At 41.6% G+C, this 18,736-nt stretch overlaps 1 protein-coding gene across 5 annotated transcripts in view; it reads left to right on the top strand.

Annotated features, from left to right (window-relative positions):
* Window positions 1-18,736, top strand: part of LOC122059842 — a 127,834-nt gene that overhangs the window by 18,772 nt on the left and 90,326 nt on the right. For all 5 annotated transcript variants that reach the window (XM_042622879.1, XM_042622880.1, XM_042622878.1 and 2 more), the window contains exon 5: window positions 17,137-17,193. In XM_042622879.1, coding sequence (XP_042478813.1) covers window positions 17,137-17,193 — 57 coding nt within the window. The remainder of the gene's footprint in view (window positions 1-17,136; window positions 17,194-18,736) is intronic.

The following is an 18,736-nucleotide window of genomic DNA, read 5'->3' on the forward strand; positions in this document are numbered from 1 at the left end:
CTTGAAGGCTCTTGGAGAGAGATTGAAGCATCACAAGGACTTATTGGAGTTCATACCACGTTTTTGGTCCTTGTCAAGAATTACCGCTAGCTTCTCATTGGAGCTTCTCTTTCTCTCTCATCAAGTGGCTATTGGGGATGGGGCTAGGCTTGTAGGTGTTGCCCAAGGCCCTTTGTTTGGCCATCCTAAGCTGAAGATCAGGAGTTGTGGTGTTGTTTGAGCACAACTCAAAAATATGCTTGTTGTCAGGTATCGTTAATACCTTTTTTTTTTTTTCTCTTTTTTCTACATTTATGGTTTGGAATTACCTATATGGTGTTTTTGGGATGTTGTTTGATGAAGATATCCTATCCTATGATGCATGGGTGTGATATTGGAATGATGTACTACAATTACTAATGGATTAAATTGGCTTTATCTCAAGTTTCATGTTTCTTTTACTCGCTGGAATTCTTTTTTATTGGTTCTGAGAAGACAGTATTTGGGTATTGTGTTACCCCTTTCTTTGGATCTCCAACCATGGTTGTTTAGGAGTATCCACTCACCATTTCTGATCTCATTGAACCTTTGGAAGCTACATCGGCTGGGTCGAGTAGTACCAATCCCAGCCAGATTGTCTTTGACAACCCCAACACTCAGATTTCCCTTGTCAAGTTGGATAGCTCCAATTACTTGGACTAGTCACACTCTATGAAGTTATCCTTGAGGAGTCGAGGGAAAATTGGATATATTAATGGGACTATCAAGGCTCCCACTGTTCCTAATCCAGAATATCATAAATGGGAAATTGTGAATTCCACTATTATGATTTGGCTCTTTTTTTCCATGAATCCTGAGATCGGCAAAAGATTTATCCGGAAGGAAACTACTAAGGATATCTAGACAGTGTATCTAAGACCTATGATAGGGTGGGTGACTCTATTAAGGTCTATAAACTTCTTCAGAAGGCTCTCTATGAAGCAGGGAAACAAGACAATCTATGACTGTTATAACACTGTTGTTGGACTCTAGGAAGAGTATGATCATTATCAGGACCTTCAGTTGTCTAATCCCAATGATGAAGCCAATGTCTATAGGTCCCTTGAAAAGGAGAGAGTTCTGATCTTACTAGGAGGCTTGAACTCGAATTATGAGAAAATCCGGATACAGATTTTGGGACGGTCACCCCTTCTATCCCTTGATGAAGTGTGTAGCTACTTATTGATTGAGGAGACCAGAAGAAGTACTATGGAGTCTACTCCACTTGAAAGATCTGCTATTTCTTCCACTGCTCATAGAGAATGGTGTGGAGGCGGCCGAGGACAAGGATCATCCCATGGAGATGACAGGGATAGACCCTGACAGTGTGACCATTGTGGGAAACCTTGACATACTCGAGACAGGTGTTGGGTTCTTCATGGCCATCCTAGTACCGATGGCGGATCTACTAGTACACATGGTGGTTGCCGAGGTGGGGCTACCGCCCATGCTACTATGATAGACTGATCCTGAAGGACCCTCTCATGTTGATACCGGCTCCTTTTCTATTGATGATATTGCAATGGTCCGTCGGTTTATGTCTCAACTTGATAGTCCATCTACCTCACAGGACGCCTCAGCTTTCGCTATGCATGTCACTTCATTTGCACCCTCCACAACTCCGTCATGGGTTATTGACTCTGGGCCCACTGACTATATGACTAGTACGTCTCACTATTATGATTCTTACTCCATATGTTTGGGTAAGGATAAGGTTCGGGTGGCTGATGGTACTCTTTCCTCTGTTTCCGGTAAAGGCAGTATTCCTATTACTTCTTCTATTTCACTTGAATCAGTTCTCCATGTCCCTAACCTTACTTTGAACCTTTTATTTGTGAGTACTTTGACTAAATCTTTGAATTGTTATATCACATTTTTCCCTCCCACCGTCTTTTTCAGGATTTGGTGACGAAGAGGATTATTTGTAGTGGACATGAGGAGAACGGACTCTATCGCCTCGAGCCACAATTATCTATTTTGACTACACCATAGTCATATGCATGACGATGTAGTGATAGTAGTTCTATGGATTCTATGATGCTTTGGCATCAACGTTTGGGGCATCCCTCTTTTGTTGTTATGAGGAAACAGTTACCTCATTTATTTACTTTTTTTCCTTCTCATGTTTTTCATTGTGAACCATGTACTTTTGCTAAACATTGTCGTTCTTCTTATCCCTATCATGGTAGTAAATCTGTTGTTCCCTTTCACATTGTGCATACTGATATTTGGGGACCTTGTCCTACTACCTCTTTATTTGGCCATCGTTACGTTGTTTCATTTGTTGATGATTTCTCTCGTTGCATATGGTCCGTTCTTATGAAACAAAAAAGTGAGGCTTATGATGCCGTACAATTTTTTTATAAAATGGTCCACACCCAGTTTGAAACCAGGATCAAAATTGTTTGGTCTGATAAAGGGGGGAGTACATGTATGGTGGTTGTTACAATCCCAGAAACCTGTAATCAAAATGGAGAAATGGAGGAAAGAAGAGAAGAAAAGAGCAGAGGAGAGAGAGAGGGGCAATTGAAAGAGGCTCCCAAAAGAGAGGAGTGACCTACAATCAGACCGGAATAGTATGATCGCATGTTATGCCTCAAAACATATATTAAAGGGTAATTTACAACGCCACCCCTTGGAGAATGCCAATATTAGAGGGACACCCCCTCTCTTTCACCAAATTAGACTCGGACCCCCTACCGTCAGTTAACGTTATATGATGCTTTGAAATGACGTTTTTGCCCTTATGAGTAAAAACTAATAAATTAGACATTTTTCTGCCGTAGTCGCTGGAGGGGGTTCGCTGCCGTAGTTGCCGTCGTCGCCGTCGTCGAAAGAGTGTTCGCAGTCGCCGATCTGCAAGCCTACCCGTTCTTCTTCTCAACTCATTGAGGCTGACTTGGGAATAGAACCATTAAGGGCAATTTTGGTACTCCATTATTTTGAAGGGCAAAATGGACTTTAGAAAAAATATTAACTGCTGATGTCAGCATTCTTGGTATATTATGTAACGTTGACTGACGGTAGGGGGTCTAAGTCCAATTTGGTGAAAGAGAGGGGGTGTCCCTCTAATATTGGCATTCTCCAGGGGGTGGCGTTGTAAATTACCCTATATTAAATGGTGCTGAAGAAAAGTACAAAAATACCCTCATAAAGAAGAAAAACCTAATCACAGAGATATGGGCCGATAGTACATAAATGCCCCTATTGGCCTTGTCGCTGTTTAGGATTAGCGCCTACCGCTAAACTCAACACTCCCCCTCAAGCTGGAGCATACACATCACCCATGCTCAGCTTGGTACAACCATTACGAAAACTAGGAGCAAACAGAGACTTAGTGAACATGTCAGCCAACTGATCTGATGAAGGAACAAACGTTTTCAGAACAGCATCACGAACGAAGTGGCAGTCCACCTCTTGTGGAAGACTAGATTGCTAGCAGTGTACATCGCAGCTTGGTTGTCACAATACATCTTCATAGGCTTGGTTACTGGAAACCCCAAATCCAAGAGTAAAGACCGTAGCCACATCAACTCTTCAGTGCTATAAGCCAAAGCTCTGTATTCTTCTTCTGCACTAGACCGAGCAATGGTAGTCTGCTTCTTACTACACCATGTGACTAAATTACCTCTAATAAACGTGCAGTAACCCGTAGTGGACCTACGATCACTAGTAGAGCCAGCCCGATCAGCGTTAGAATAGCCAACTAGTTCCAGATGCCGATTAGGACGATAAATCAGCCCTTTTCCAGGAGCACGCTTTAGGTAGCGAAGAACCCGAACAACCGCGTCTCAATGTGCTTTCTAAGGAGACTGCATGAATTGACTAGGACTCTAACAGCGTAGGAGATGTCAGGACAAGTCACAGTAAGATAAATCAGCTTGCCAATCAAACTCCTGTACTGATACACTTCCTGGAGAGGTTCCCCATCATTAACCCCAAACTTTCGGTAAGGATCCATAGGGATATCAATAGGTCTGGATGCAAGCATATTAGTGTCAGATAAAATGTCCAACACATATTTCCTTTGAGATAGACTGATCCCTTTCTTGCATCGGATCACTTCAATCCCAAGAAAATAGTGAAGTTGGCCCAAGTCCTTGGTCTGAAAGTGTTACTGTAGATAAGCCTTCACTTCAGAAATTCCTGCCTCATCATTACCAGTAAGAATAATATCATCAACATAAACTACCAATACCACCAGTTTGTCACCTCTACGACGAACAAAGACAGAATAATTAGAATAACACTGAGAAAATCCATTAGTTACTATAGTAGTACTGAACTTGTCAAACCATGCCCGAGAGGACTGCTTAAGTCCATAGATAGTTTTGTATAAGCAACACACACGACCTTTATTCTCCTCCTGAGCAACATAACCAGGAGGTTGCTTCATATACACCTCTTTCTATAGGTCACCATATAAGAAGGCATTCTTGATGTCCAACTGAAATAAGGGCCAATCAAAGTTGGCAGCAAGAGAAATAAGTAGATAAACAGAGTTCAATCTAGCAACCGGGGAGAAGGTCTCAAAATAATCAACCTCATATGTCTGAGTGTACCCCTTGGCAACTAGACGGGCTTTCAACCACTCAACAGAGCCATCAGAGTGATACTTAACAGTATACACTCAGTGACACTTCACAAAATCCTTACCAGGAGGTAAGTCTACCAGACTCCAGGTACCACAACTTAAGAGAGCATCCATTTCCACATCTATGGCAGCTTTCCATCCAAGGATACGTAGGGCATCATTATAGGTGCGGGGAATAGGGTTAGTAGAAAGTGACAGGGCAAGACCATGGATGGTCGAGGGAAGATGAGACGAGGAAACAAAGTTATCAATAAGATACACAACCATAGATTTTTGAGTGCAAGAGCGTGTACCTTTCCTTTGAGCAATTGGTAGGTCATCAGGCAAAAGAGGAGGAGCTTCACTAGAGAAAGGCGGCAATGGAGGAAGTGAATCATTTGGAGTATTGGTATCTACACTCGAATGTCCAACCTTCTTGTGCTGATAAACCTGCAGAGGAGGTGAGTCACTAGCACTAAGAACATCAGAGAAGGAATGAGTGGAGGAGATGAAGAAGTCCACTCCATACCAGACTAAGACACCTAATTAGGAAAAAATGATGTGCCTTCAAAAAAATTCACATCAGCACTAACAAAGTTCCTGTGAGTAATAGAGTCATAGCACTTGTACCCTTTCTGAGTACGTGAATAACCCAAAAAAATGCACTTAGTAGACCGAGGAGAAAATTTATATACTTGTGCATGCAAATTATGGACAAAACACACACACACCTAAAGAATTGGGACTTAGCAAGGTAGGAAACATAATAGAAAAAGGAGACCTATTTGAGAGAACTGGAGAAGGCATGCGATTAATCAAGTGACATACAGTTAAAACCTCATCACACAAAAAATGTTTAGGAACATACATATGTATCATAATAGCTCGAGCTACCTTGAGGAGATGCCAGTTCTTGTGCTTTGCTACCCCATTTTGCTATGGGGTATAGGCACAACTAGTTTGATGTATCATTCCACGGTTGGCACAAAAATCAGAAATATCATATTAGGCATATTCTAAAGCATAATCAGATCGAAAAATCTTAATTAAAATGCCAAACTGAGTTTTTATTTCATTATAAAATTTCTAAAACACAGATAAAAATTCAGATCTGTCCTTTAACATATACAACCATGTAAGATGAGAATGATCATCCACAAAGGTCATAAAATAGCGAAAACGAAATCTATTACTAACTCTACAAAGACCCCATACATCAGAATGAACTAAAGAAAATAAAGATGGACTACGAGACATAGAGTGAGATGGGAAGGACACACGATGATGTTTTCCCAACTCACAGGCCTCACATTCGAACCTAAGCACATACTTAAAACTAGGAAATAAAAGTTTCAACCTAGATAAAGACAAATGTCCTAAACGACAGTGCTATTGGAAATGAGTCACATCCCCAACAGCAGTAGCAGCAGCAGAAGAAGCAGGAGAGCCATAGTTGAGATAATATAAACCATCTTTTTCATGCCCTCTACCAATCGTCTTCCTTGTGTGAAGATCCTGAAAAACATAGTAAGAGGAAAAGAAGGTTACTGAGCAATTTAATGAACTAGTTAACTGGCTCACAGAGAGAAGATTTAATGGAAATTGTGGTACATGTAACAGAAGATAAATTCAGGATGTAGGTGAGATAGTACCATGGCCTGGAACCAGTGTCGAAGCACCGTTGGCAAGAATAACAGATGTAGAATTGGTACTAGAAGAAAAGGTTTTAAAAATTGATGACTTGCTAGTTATATGGGCAGAAGCACTTGAATTAATGATCCAGGGTGTAGAAGTAGTGGTAAGAAGGGTTGAGGTGCCTGCATGAGCTAGGGTGGCGGCGTATGTAGACCCACCATTGGATGTATTAGAGGATGCCTCGAGAGTGTGCAAGGGCCGGAGCAACTGATTGATGTCATCGCGCAGACTGGTAGACGAATCTCCTGAGGAAGTTATCGGCTTAGTATCAATGGAAAACACTGTGTCAGTACCATCGTCTGACACTGCATGATTGGCTAACTGGGTGGCCCACTCTGGCTTGCTATGCTTTGCCCAGCAAGTCTCGATAGTATGGTTGGACTTCCTATAGTAAGTGTAATGGCGAGATGCACGATCAGACTACTGTCCACTAGAACCTCGACCAGCTGACCCACGGCCTCCCCCACGACTGCAACCACGCCCACAGTTGGCAAGGAAGGCAGAATTGTCTTTGGAACACTGATCAGGTTTAGTTGATGAAGTAATGCACTGCAGTAGTGAATAAGTGTCATTTAGAGTAGGAACAGTATTGCCTGCAAGTAGATGACCCTTCATTGCCTTCAAATCGTTATTCAACCTAGCGAAAAATTTAGAAAAAAAAAAACTCATTGCTCTGAGCCTTTAATTTGTCAATGTCTATGGTCAAGGGATGGAAAACATTGAGTTCTTCAACCATCACCCTGAAAGCACTATAGTACTCTAGAAGAGATTTGTCAGACTGGTGAAATTGGAACAAATTCTCATAAATATCATAAATACGGGTCATGTTCTTTTCCTGAGAGTATGTTTCCTTCGAGTCATTCTATACTCCCTTTACAGTAGAGTGAAACATGACATTTGCAGCAACATCTAGTTTCATACTATTCCACAACCAGATAAAAATCAAGGCATTCTCCTTCATCCATTCATTATAACCCTTGTCAAATGATGGAGGAGGTTCAGAAGTAGTATACTGAAGTTTATCTTTGGTCATAAGCTAAATCGTCACAGACTGAGCCCGAAGTAGATAATTTGAACTTCCCTTGAGCTTGATAGAGGTAATTTGGACATTGACATTGTTTCAGGAAGATGTAGAAGTGGTAGTTTTGGTCTCAGTCATTAGGAAAAAAAAAAAAAAAAAAAAGAAAAAAGAAAAGAAAGGATTGTTGATGTATAGGAAAACAAACAATCACCTGTATTCAGATCTATATAGTACCATAGATTAGGGGATTCTATTACAGAGCCATATTATTAAGACCTGATCTCTCCATAGTCATCACCAAACAAGCAATCACCTGTAGGGTTTAGGGTTTAGAGTTTAGAGTTTAGGGTTACATACTATGGGGCAAAAATCGATGAGGTATAAACAACCCTATTAAAAATCAGTCTTCGATTGTCAATTAATAAAATGAGCAAAGGGACATTATCTAACACCCATGTGATTTAAGCCATAGCAAACGCAGCAGTAGGCGGCTGCATAGTAGAGAGGTTAGTGGAAGAATGAAGTCAACAGAGAGGAATGTATAAACCCTAGGCTTGATCACAGAGGCTCTGATACCATGTTACAATCCCAGAAACCTGTAATCAAAACAGAGAAATAGAGGAAAGAAGAGAAGAAGAAAAGAGCAAAGAAGAGAGAGAGGTGCAATCAAAAGAGGCTCCCGAAAGAGAGGAGTGACCTGCGATTAGACCAGAATAGTATGATTGTAGGTTATGCCTCAAAACTTATATTAAATGGTGTTGAAGAAAAGTACAAAAATATCTCCATAAAGAAGAAAAACCTAATCACAGAGATATGGGGCCGATAGGACATAAATGCCCTTATTGGCCTTGTCGCTGTTTAGGATTAGCACCTAGCACTAAACTCAATAGTGGTCTACAAGATTTTTTCACTGACAATGGTATTGTTCATAGCTTGCATGTGTTGACACCCCCAACAGAATGGGATGACTGAGAGGAAAAATCCCCATTTGTTAGAAGTTGGTAAAAGCCTTTTATTTGGTATCATGTTCCTAAAACTTTTTCGTCAGAAGCTGTCCTTACTATTGCATTTCTCATCAATCGCATGCTTACCAAAATTCTTGGGTCCCAAAACCTCCTTGCATTTTTATCTCTCAGTCTTATGCTTTTTCCCTTCGTCCCTGTGTGTTTGGTTGTATTTGTTATGTGCATGTTAGCAAATCCTCCCGCACCAAACTTGATCCTAAGGCTCTCAAATGCCTCTTCCTTAGGTATTCTTCTACTACCAAAGGCTACAGGTGTTATCACCCTTCCTCTCGTAGGCAATTTCTTTCTAAAGATTTCACCTTTCTTGAGTATGTGCCTTTCTTTGCTCCTCATCAACATCCTCTTTAGGGGGAGAATGGGAATGAAAGTGAAAAGGCTGCTGATGCTATTCCATTTCTTACTCCTTTGCCTATTACTCCTCTCTCTTTTGATATTAGGAAACGTAAAGAGGTGGATGATGTTGGCACTGTGAAGATTGGTGGGCCTTGTACATAGAAGACACCAGTTATTGTATACACAAGAAGGACAAAGAAGACCTACCAAGAGTCCTCTTTAGTCCACATCCTGAGTCCCATCCTCCTCAGTTAGGTAACATTTCTTCTCCTTCTGAGTTAGACCTCCCTATTGCTATTCGAAAGGGCAAGAGAGTTTGTAGTAACTTTATAGCCCAGTTTGTTTCTTATAATGCTCTTTTTCCTACAGGTATTGCCTTTACTATTGCTCTTTCTTCTACTTCCATTCCAAAAACTATTATTGAGGCTATGACAGATCCCAAGTGGAAGCAAGCCATGTTTGAGGAAATGATGGCCCTTGAGAAGAACGACACTTGGAAACTAGTTGATCTCCCCAAGGGAAGAGTTCCTGTTGGATGTAGGTGGGTCTTTACAATTAAGTACCGATCGGATGGTGCTATTGAGATGTACAAGGCAAGTGGCCAAAGGGTACAGTCAGGTGTATGGAATTGATTATTAGGAGACCTTTGCTTCTGTGGCCAAACATAACTCTATAAGAGTTCTTTTATCTATGGAAGAAAACAGAAATTGGCCCTTATATCAGTTAGATGTGAAGAATGCCGTCCTGCATGGTGACTTAGAGGAAGAAGTATATATGTATACCCCTCCTGGCTTCAAATTTCCAGTAGCTGATGGCAAGGTATATCTCCTAAAGAAAGCTCTATATGGCCTTAAGCAATAACCAAAAGCTTGGTTTGAGAGGTTCAAGCAGACCATCTTGAAGCATGGGTATTCCCAGAGTCAAGTAGATCACACATTATTTACCCGGAGAGGTAATGGTATGATCACAACGTTGATTGTCTATGTTGATGATATTGTGGTGACTGGAGATTATAGTGAGGAGAAAGGTAGGCTAAAAGCCTACTTGGCCAAAAAATATGAGATTAAAGACCTAGGGCACCTGAAGTACTTCTTGGGGATTGAAGTGTTAAGGTCTAAGAAGGGAATCAATATTTGCCAAAGGAAATTTGTGTTAGACCTGTTAAAGGAAACAAGGATGCTAGGGTGCAAACTGGCAAGTTCTCCGATTGAGCAGAATCATTAGTTAGGAGAAGACCTTGGTTCTTCTCTTGTTAATACAGGCAAATATCAGAGGCTAATGGGAAAGCTGATATATCTATCTCTGACTCGCCCTGAAATCACTTATGCAGTAGTAGTAGTGAGCCAATTTATGCATGCTCCCAAGAGTGGGCACTTGGAGGCTGTGTACGACATCCTCAGATACTTGAAGTCTTCTCTAGGAAAAGGTCCTTTATATGTCAAGAACAATCACTTGAGGATACAAGGTTATTCTGATGCTGATTGGGCTGGATCCATCTCCGATAGATGATTTACTTTCAGCTATTGCACATTTGTGGGTGGTAAATTGGTTACATGGCGGAGCAAGAAACAACTTGTTGTAGCAAGATCCAGTGCAGAGACTGAGTACAGAGCAATGGCTCATGCTGTTTGCGAGCTCACTTTGCCACGTCGGCTGGTTCTCAAGTTGGGGTATGACATTGAAAGACCCATGAGACTATTGTGACAACAAAGCAGCAATAAGCATTGCTTACAACCAGTGCAACATGATAGAACAAAGCACATTGAAGTAGACTGACATTTCATCAAGGAGAAGATTGATTCCAGTAATATTTGCACACCCTTTGTGAGGACAGGTGATCAATTGGCAAACATCTTCACCAAAGGACTCATTCCTCACCAGTTCAGTACCCTTTTATGCAAGCTGGGAATGTATAACATTTATGAATATTTGTATTCGGGGTACATTAGGAACTGTCTTATGTTAAGATGCCCTTATATGTAATTTCCAACCTTTCTCTTATTTCTCTTATTTCTCTTTCACCTGAGTAATTCCCTAAATATTATTTGAATTTAATATAGGTGAAATGAGCGAAGAGCTCATTCACATTTTGCCCTCATCTCTCTCTTTCTCCTCTCATCTTCTCTCCCTCTCCTCTTTACCTCTCTTCTCTCTTTCTCCTTGGTCTCTAATCTTACTCTTCTCAACTTCCAACTTTATGTTTTTAAGGTAAATCCGGATGGATCTTTGGCCTAGTTGAAGGCTTGGTTAGTTGCAGGGGCTATGCACAGGTGTATGGAGTTGATTACTTGGGAACTAGTTGGTTTCTGTTCGTATTCTGGTATCTCTTGTTGCTTCTTCTTATTGGCCATTGTTTTAGCATTTGAAGAATGCTTTGCTTCATGGTGATTTACATGAAGAGGTCTATATGGAGCAACCTCCAGGGTTTGTTGCTCAGGGGGAGTCTGGTATGGTGTGCAAACTGAAGAAGTCTTTGTATCGTTTGAAGCAGTCTCCTCGAACATGGTTCATTGATGTGGTTCGTGAGTTTAGGCTGTCCAGGAGTGAGAGTGATCACTAAGTGTTCTATCGGAAGTCGGCATAGGAAGGATATTTCTTGTTGTTTATGTTGATGATATTGTCATCATTGGAGATGATATTGAAGGTATCCAAAGTCTGAAAAAACATCTATAGTAGAAGTTTTAGACCAAAGATCTAGGACAGTTGAAGTATTTCTTGGGTATTGAGGTTGCTCAGTCAAGAAAAGGATTTTCCCTCTCTCAGAAAGACTGGAATGTTAGGGTCCAAGCCTTTTGATACTCTATGATCCAAATGTGAAGCTCACAATTGTGAGTGGTTTTCTAGATGATCCTGAGACGTATCGAAGATTGGTGGGAAAACTTAATTATTTGACGGTGACTAGGCCTACTATTGTCTTCCCTATTAGTTTCTTTCATCTCGAAGGACGTCACACTAGGATGCCATTATTTTTTTTTTTTTTTTTTTTTTAAGAATAAATCATTCATTACCAAGAGGAGAAGAATATTCAAGGGGGGAAAAGGGGGGGAAGCTAGCCTGAGGGGAGCTACAAACCATTATCAAAAGAACCAAAACAAAGCTAACAACTAGAAAGAAGGGGGGGGGAGGGGGAATCGAGCAACATCAAGCGGGATGGATGAGGTCAACCTGCAGGTTCCAACAAGTGTTGATGTGGGAATTTTTTGGGGATAAAGGGACAAGGCGGGGGTGAAGGCCATAAAGGCCATGGACTTTAAAGGTAACATCAAAGTATATAGCTTTCCAAATCATATCCGGAGTTCTAGATTTGGGGGTCCATTTACGAATGTTACGCTCCATCTAAAGATGGTTGATAGTAGCACAAAAAGCTAGTTTGCCAAGAGTGTCACATATCGAAGGGCTAGAGAACGTCATGTCAATCTAAATACATTCTCTGTCAAAACGGAGGATAAGTCTAGAATTCGGCCAACATTTGGAGAGCATAGTTTTCCAAACATGGGAGGAGAAGGGGCAGGATAAGACAAGGTGGGGGATATCTTCTACACCTAAGGGGCAAAGGCAGCAGGAAGGGTTGACAGGGATAAAACGGTGAATGAGGAAGGGCTACGTGGGGAGACAGTTGGAAAGGCACCACCAAATGGTGAAGCTGTGACGGGGAATGTGACCCTTAAATCGACCAATTTATGCCACGGGACAACTGGAGGAGGGATACGAATACGAGACCAAGTAGAGGCAGAAGAGAAGATTCCATTGGAGGAGGGGAGCCAATTGCATTTGTCTTCCCTTCCTCTATGGCCAGGGAGAAGAAAGGGAAGAGAAAACCAGATATTAGAAAGAGGAGGGGGAGAGGAGGGAGGGACCAACCATTGGGAGAGAGGATAGAGGAGACCAGAGCATTAGCAGGGAGATCGGAAGAGTTGATAACTTTGGGAATTAGTAGATGGGATAAGATACCCGAAGGGTGCCAGGGGTCCTTCCAAAGGGAGGTAGACTGGCCATTTCCAATGGAGTGAGAAATGGCAGTGAGCGAAATGGGTCTGTGCTCAAGAATCTTTCTCTAAATCCAGGAAGCATCAAAGATGGGGGGGGGCAGTCCGAAGGGAATTGTGCTTGAGTAGATTAGAGAGAATCCAATCAACCCAAATGCTTTTGTGTTTTGACACAATTTTCCAGATAAGCTTAAGGACACCAACTGAATTGGGATCCTTAATTCTTCTAATCCCTAATACTCCTTCAGCTTTGGAGAGACAGACCTTCTTCCAACTGAGAGGTCTGAGGAATCTGGAGGACTCAGAGCCTTTCCAAAGGAAGCCCCTCAAAAGACTTAATCACTGAAGCAAGGAGGATGAAGGTACTGGACCAATAAAGATACATAGATGGGCGGACCGATCTGATCAAGATGAGGCGGCCGGAAAAAGAGAGGAGCTTACCTTTCCAAAGCTGTAGCTTTTTCCTGAGATGGTCAAGCAAGGGGGTGCAGTGATGGGCTGAAAGTCTGGAGCAAATTAAGGGAAGGCCTAGATATTTGACAGGCAGGGAACCCAGGGGAATGCCCGAGATGCCGCAAAGGATTTACTTGGCCTTAGGAGAGATACCAAAGAGAAAGATGTTGGACTTAAGGAGGTTGATTTTGAGACCCGAAAGGGTTTCAAAGTTGTGAAGAGTAGACATGATAGTGGAGATGGAAAGATGATCAGTCTTGGAGAAAATGATGATATTGTCAACAAAAGCCAAGTGGGAGAGGAGGAGAGCTTTGCACTTGAGAATAGGGAGATGAGATGAATGTCAGTGGTAGATTGGATAGAGCAGGAAAAAATTTCCAAGGAAAGGGAGAAGAGAATAGGGGAAAGGGTGCACCCTTGGCAGATACCACAGCCAGAGGGAAAGTAGCCTGCCGGGCTACTATTCACAACGACGGAGAAGCGGGGAGTGGAAATACAAGTACGAAGTTGTGGGTCAGGTTATAAAGGTTTCCTGGGTACAGTGGGTGATCCGAAGGAAATTTAGAAAATTTGTTGAGGAGTTGAACCGGAAGGAACAGGTTCAATGGGATAAAGGTTGGTTCATGAGTGGGCTGGTTTGGCGAGGAAGGATAAGTATGGTTGGAGAGATTAGGGCTCGAGGGATGGTTTTTAGCAAAAGGCATGACAGAAGGAAGGGGAAGTAGTGAAGGAAGGTTGGTTTTGGGGTTAGCGGTAGAGGGATCAGAGGCTAGTGGCAGTCCGGCTTGGCAATCAAGAGGGAGAGACACCGAAATAGGTAGAGTCTGAGAAGAATCAGTAGCGATCTGAGCTGGCAAAGAACAAAATGAAGCAACCTCATTTTCTGACATTGCCAGGATCGAGATGGGGTTTGATCCAACGGGAAAAGGGGTCGGTGATGGGCCAGAGGTCCTAGGAGTTGAAACCATCACTGGCAGGGGAGCAGAGGTTGGTTCGAGTGCTTGAGCATAGCAATTTCTTTTTTTCTTATGCCTTTTGGAGGTGTGATCTTTGAAAGTGTCTTCATGGGAGATATCGCCAATGGTATTAAAGTCGTCATTGATATCTTGATCACTCAGGGGGGTTGGAACAATAGGGTTTTTTTACACAGAGAGCAGTCTGATGTCCAAAGCACTTGTAGAGCGAACAGATTTGGGGCACCCAATCATGCTTGACTACTTGATCAAAAGAGATTCCTTCTCCATCTGTGATCGTGATCGAGTTAGGCAGAGGATGATCCGCTTGAACTTCAACACATATCCTTGCGAATGACAACCAATCCATCCATTTAGTTCTTTTATCAGAATGGAGGGGCTTTCCAATGAGAGAGACGACCAGACTAAGGCCTTTAACACACCAAAAATGAAGGGGAAGATTCGGGAGAATAACCCACAGGGGAATGGAGGTATGTTTAGTTTTGTTGAATGAAGTATGCTTACCCAGTTTCTTAGGAAAATACGCTTCTTCCCAACAAACCAAGGCCCTCCATCAATGCCGGTGGCTTTGTCATATTCAACATCAAAGTTGTATATGAATGTACCATTCTCAAGCATAAACGTATTCAAGGAGCAGATTGGCTTCCATTAGTTCAAGAGGGATGCTTTCACAATGGAAAAAGAGGTCTACTGCCCAGAAAGGAACTGACCACCCAATTCTTTGATTTCCATATCTCAGACTCTAAAAAACAAGGCAGACAAAGGCCAACAGGGGAAGAGTTATGAATAGCAGGAGGGTGGAAGTAAGGGTATGCCTAGCGGAAGGAGGAGTGGAAGAGGAGGAAGGGACAATGGGAGGAGAGGGGTAGTAACGATAGAACACTAGGAACGAAGGAGAGGGGGAGAGGGGGAGAGGGGGAGAAGGGTTGATTGGAGAGGGGGAGGAGGAGGGGGGAGTTGTGTTGGGGCAAGGCCAAAGGTGGTCCGGGGGGGACAGAAGGTTCTCGGTAGGGAAGAGGGAGGTGGTGATGACAAGAGCCATCGGAGGGGAAGGGGGCATTAGGCGGTCACGGCATAGGGGAGCTCAGAGCCCTCGATGCACCATAATTTTACCCAAAACCCATGGATTGCAAATTCTTTATCAGTAAGGAAGGGGTGAAGTTACTTTATTACCGAGAGAGAAGATGCCGTTGTTCTTATCTGAGTTATCTTAAGAAAGCTCCAGGTCATGGTCTGTTGTACTATTATAATGGACATGACTGCATTGAGGGTTTCTATTATGCGGATTGGGCCATGGTTTAAGGTATCAGGTTTCGACCCTGGGGAGATCGAAATTTTTGTCGAAACTGGGAATTTTTCCCAGTTTGGTGGAAACTTAGGTTTTGACCCCCAAACAGTGTTTTTTTGCCTTATTTTTTGTGTACATCATAATTTAGACATTTCTAATACATTCACATCATTAGTTTCATAAAAAAAAAAAAAAAAAAAACATAGTCATACTTGTGTGGTGAACCAAAGGTTCGGTAATAATTACGTTGAGTTGTTAACTGAAATATGTTGTAGGTAAATGCATTTTTAAAAACAGAAAAAAAGCAATAAAATGAAAAAAAAAATCGGCCACTGTGAATGCGTAGATCGGGTCCTCCTAAGTAATATATAAAAAATTTACATAATTCCACTCTATTTACTAGTATATTCTACAAAAAAAATGATTTTTAGGATAGTTGGGACTTACCTTTTTGGTCCAAGCTGCCTTTCTTATGTAGATGAAGTAAGAACCACTATTAGATTCAACTTTGTTAGACAAAAAATGGAAATCTCCACTGTGTCCCCAAGTTTCCGGTTCCTAGGAGAAAAAGCTAAGAGAGGGTCGAACTAGTTAGGTTGGTTGACATTTCCCATGTTTCGGTTGAAACATGGGAAATTTCATCAAATTTGGTCGAAACATGGTCAAAACCTATGATTTTTAAAAGCCACAGGACATATCGTTTCGACCCCTGGGGATATGGTCAAAACCTGCGAAATTTCACAGGTTTCGATCGAGTTCTCGAACCATGGATTGGGGTGGATCTCCTATTAATAGGCGATCAACTATTGGATGCTAAATGTTTGTTGGTGGTAATCTTGTGTCTTAAAAGAGTAAGAAGCAGACTGTTGTGGCTAGGTCTAGCGCAAAGTCTGAGTATCGTGTCATGGCTCATGCCATTTGTGAGTTGATGTGAATGAAGCAGCTGTTGATGGAACTTGTGTTTGAGTGCACTTCTTTTATGCAGTTATGGTGTGATAACCAAGCTGCAATCCATATTGCATCAAATCTAGTGTTCCATGAGAGGATGAAATATATTTATGTGGATTGTCACTTTGTTCGAGAAAAACTACGGTAATGAGTTATCTCTACAAGTCATGTTCGCACAAAAGAACAACTTACAAATGTTTTACTAAGTCTTTGGGGAGTGTTAGAAGTCTATCGCGAGAAGGAAGGAGTCATGGCCAGCTGTCCAGCACAAGACACGACTCCCCTTGGGTTGTTATGGTCCTATAAGAACTTAGAGCTAGAAGTTAGTTTTGCTTCGTATTTTATGCTTTCCATTTCCTCATAGGTTATTTGTAATAGTTAGTCTATTTAATGAATGAAGGTGGGGAGCCCCAATATTCTTGATTGGGACTCCCAAGGTTCCACCATAGCAACTCTCTTTCTCTCCTCTCTTCTCTTCTCTTTACACTTTTTATTTACACCTAATAGAACAGAAAACTTACTGCATTCCACTCTTCTTATTTTGTTGAAGTGGGAAGAAACGAAATAGGGGAAATCTTTCATTGCGTTTAATTCTTCATATTTTTTTTTGCTCTACACCCAAATATTCATTTGGATTGATATATGTATCACTGGTCAATTTAAGGTACACCAACTTATGTTAGCTTGAAACTGTGATATTGCTGAAAATGAGGATCATAATTTTTGGAAATTATATACCAATGCACTAGCTAGTAGTGAGTCATCTTATTTTTATTATCATAGATTATTCATCAAAAATCAAATTGTTTTCCTTTTATGCAGATGCTTCGGAGACATCGCCGAACAAATTTGAGCCAGGGCACACTTGGTCCTGATGAGGTAATCCACTTGAATCATGTATCCATTACAACTGCTTATCCCAAAAGCTTGAGCTGTTAAGTAAGGGCCACAATAATGTTCATCAACATTCCGTGCACGTGCAGGCCTGTACATACACAGCCCTGCACATGTAGGCCTGTACACACCAGGCCTTCCACATGAAATGCATGGTGTAGAAACACCATCACGGGGCACCGAGGGGAGAATGTGTGGATTGAGTACTCGACTTCCTTGCTCTAATTCAATGTTACAACTAATTAATCCAAAGGCTCAAGCTGTTAAGTAAAGGTTACAACAATGTATATCAACAATATCATTGTAAGATCAGGCATGCTATGAATTTTTTCGAACTCAAGTAGCTTTGGGGCTAAAGATGGAACAATGAATGTGGTCCATTGAACTTCAGTTTTTTCCATTTTTCATTTGGTCCTTTTACTTTATAATAGTCTATGGTGAGGGGCGTACCCAGTGCACAAGGCTCCCGCATGTGCAAGGTCTGGGGGGGGGGCGAGAAGTACCCAGTCTTACCCCGAGAATGTTGAGAGGCTATTTCGACTGCTTCACCACCAGGTCACAACATTCGTCCTTTAAATTGGACCAAGCGTGCCCCTTTATAGTCTATGGTGAGGGATTGGAGCTTTTTTGTTTGAATGAGCTCTAGTTCTTTATTTTTGTTCATTAATGAAAATTGTTGGCTTTTTATTTCTCTCTCTCTCTCTCTCTCTTTTGGGTGGAGGGCTGGGATCATGTTATAATTCTTTTGAAAGCTGGTGGGACCTATGACTTTGATGATTTTTGGACATATTTTTTTTTCTTGTTGTCTTCTTTTAAGCCCCATGTTTGGCTCTGTATTTGTGTTTCTCTATTGTATATTATTATTATTCTAGAAAACCTTTAGGTTCTTACTACTTCAGGGGTCACTGCACATACTAGAAATTGAACAAAATTAGTATTCCTCCTTTTAGGGGCTACAGGTTGGCAAAGAGCGCAGCCCTTTAGTCTATCCTTGTTACACCACAACCTGAACTCCCTAGTCAAATAGTGGCTTATCCATGAATAATGACCAAAGTGATCACTTTAGTTTTTTTTTTTTTTTTTGTTTAGATATGCTGCCCTTTTTCATTGATCTTGATAGGCTAAGAGAAAGAGACTTCTTGCTTAGTAGAGCACTACCATAGGAATCAATAAGCATGACATGCCATATACTAGAATTGAAGAGCCACCCTTTTGGTTAAGCTTATTGCTACTCACTGCTCTTGATGATTCCCTTCAGCTTTAGGTTGTACTACTTATTTTCCATTAATACAATTGTAAATGCCCCTAGTGGGTGAGCCTGTTAAGTTGCACTATTGCAACATGTTGGTCACAGATTTGAAACTTGGAAACAACCTTTCCTGTGAAGCAGGGGGTAAGGCTACTTACATTTGCCCCTTCCAGACCCTGCAGTAGTGGGAGCCTCGTGCACTGGGTTGCTCTTTTTACAATTGTAAATTTCCTTCCTCCCGTTTTGTACACACATCTGTTTTGCTTCCTTCTTTGCTAG

Source organism: Macadamia integrifolia, chromosome 13 (genome assembly GCF_013358625.1).
Source record: "Macadamia integrifolia cultivar HAES 741 chromosome 13, SCU_Mint_v3, whole genome shotgun sequence".
NCBI classification, from domain to species: Eukaryota; Viridiplantae; Streptophyta; class Magnoliopsida; order Proteales; family Proteaceae; genus Macadamia; species Macadamia integrifolia.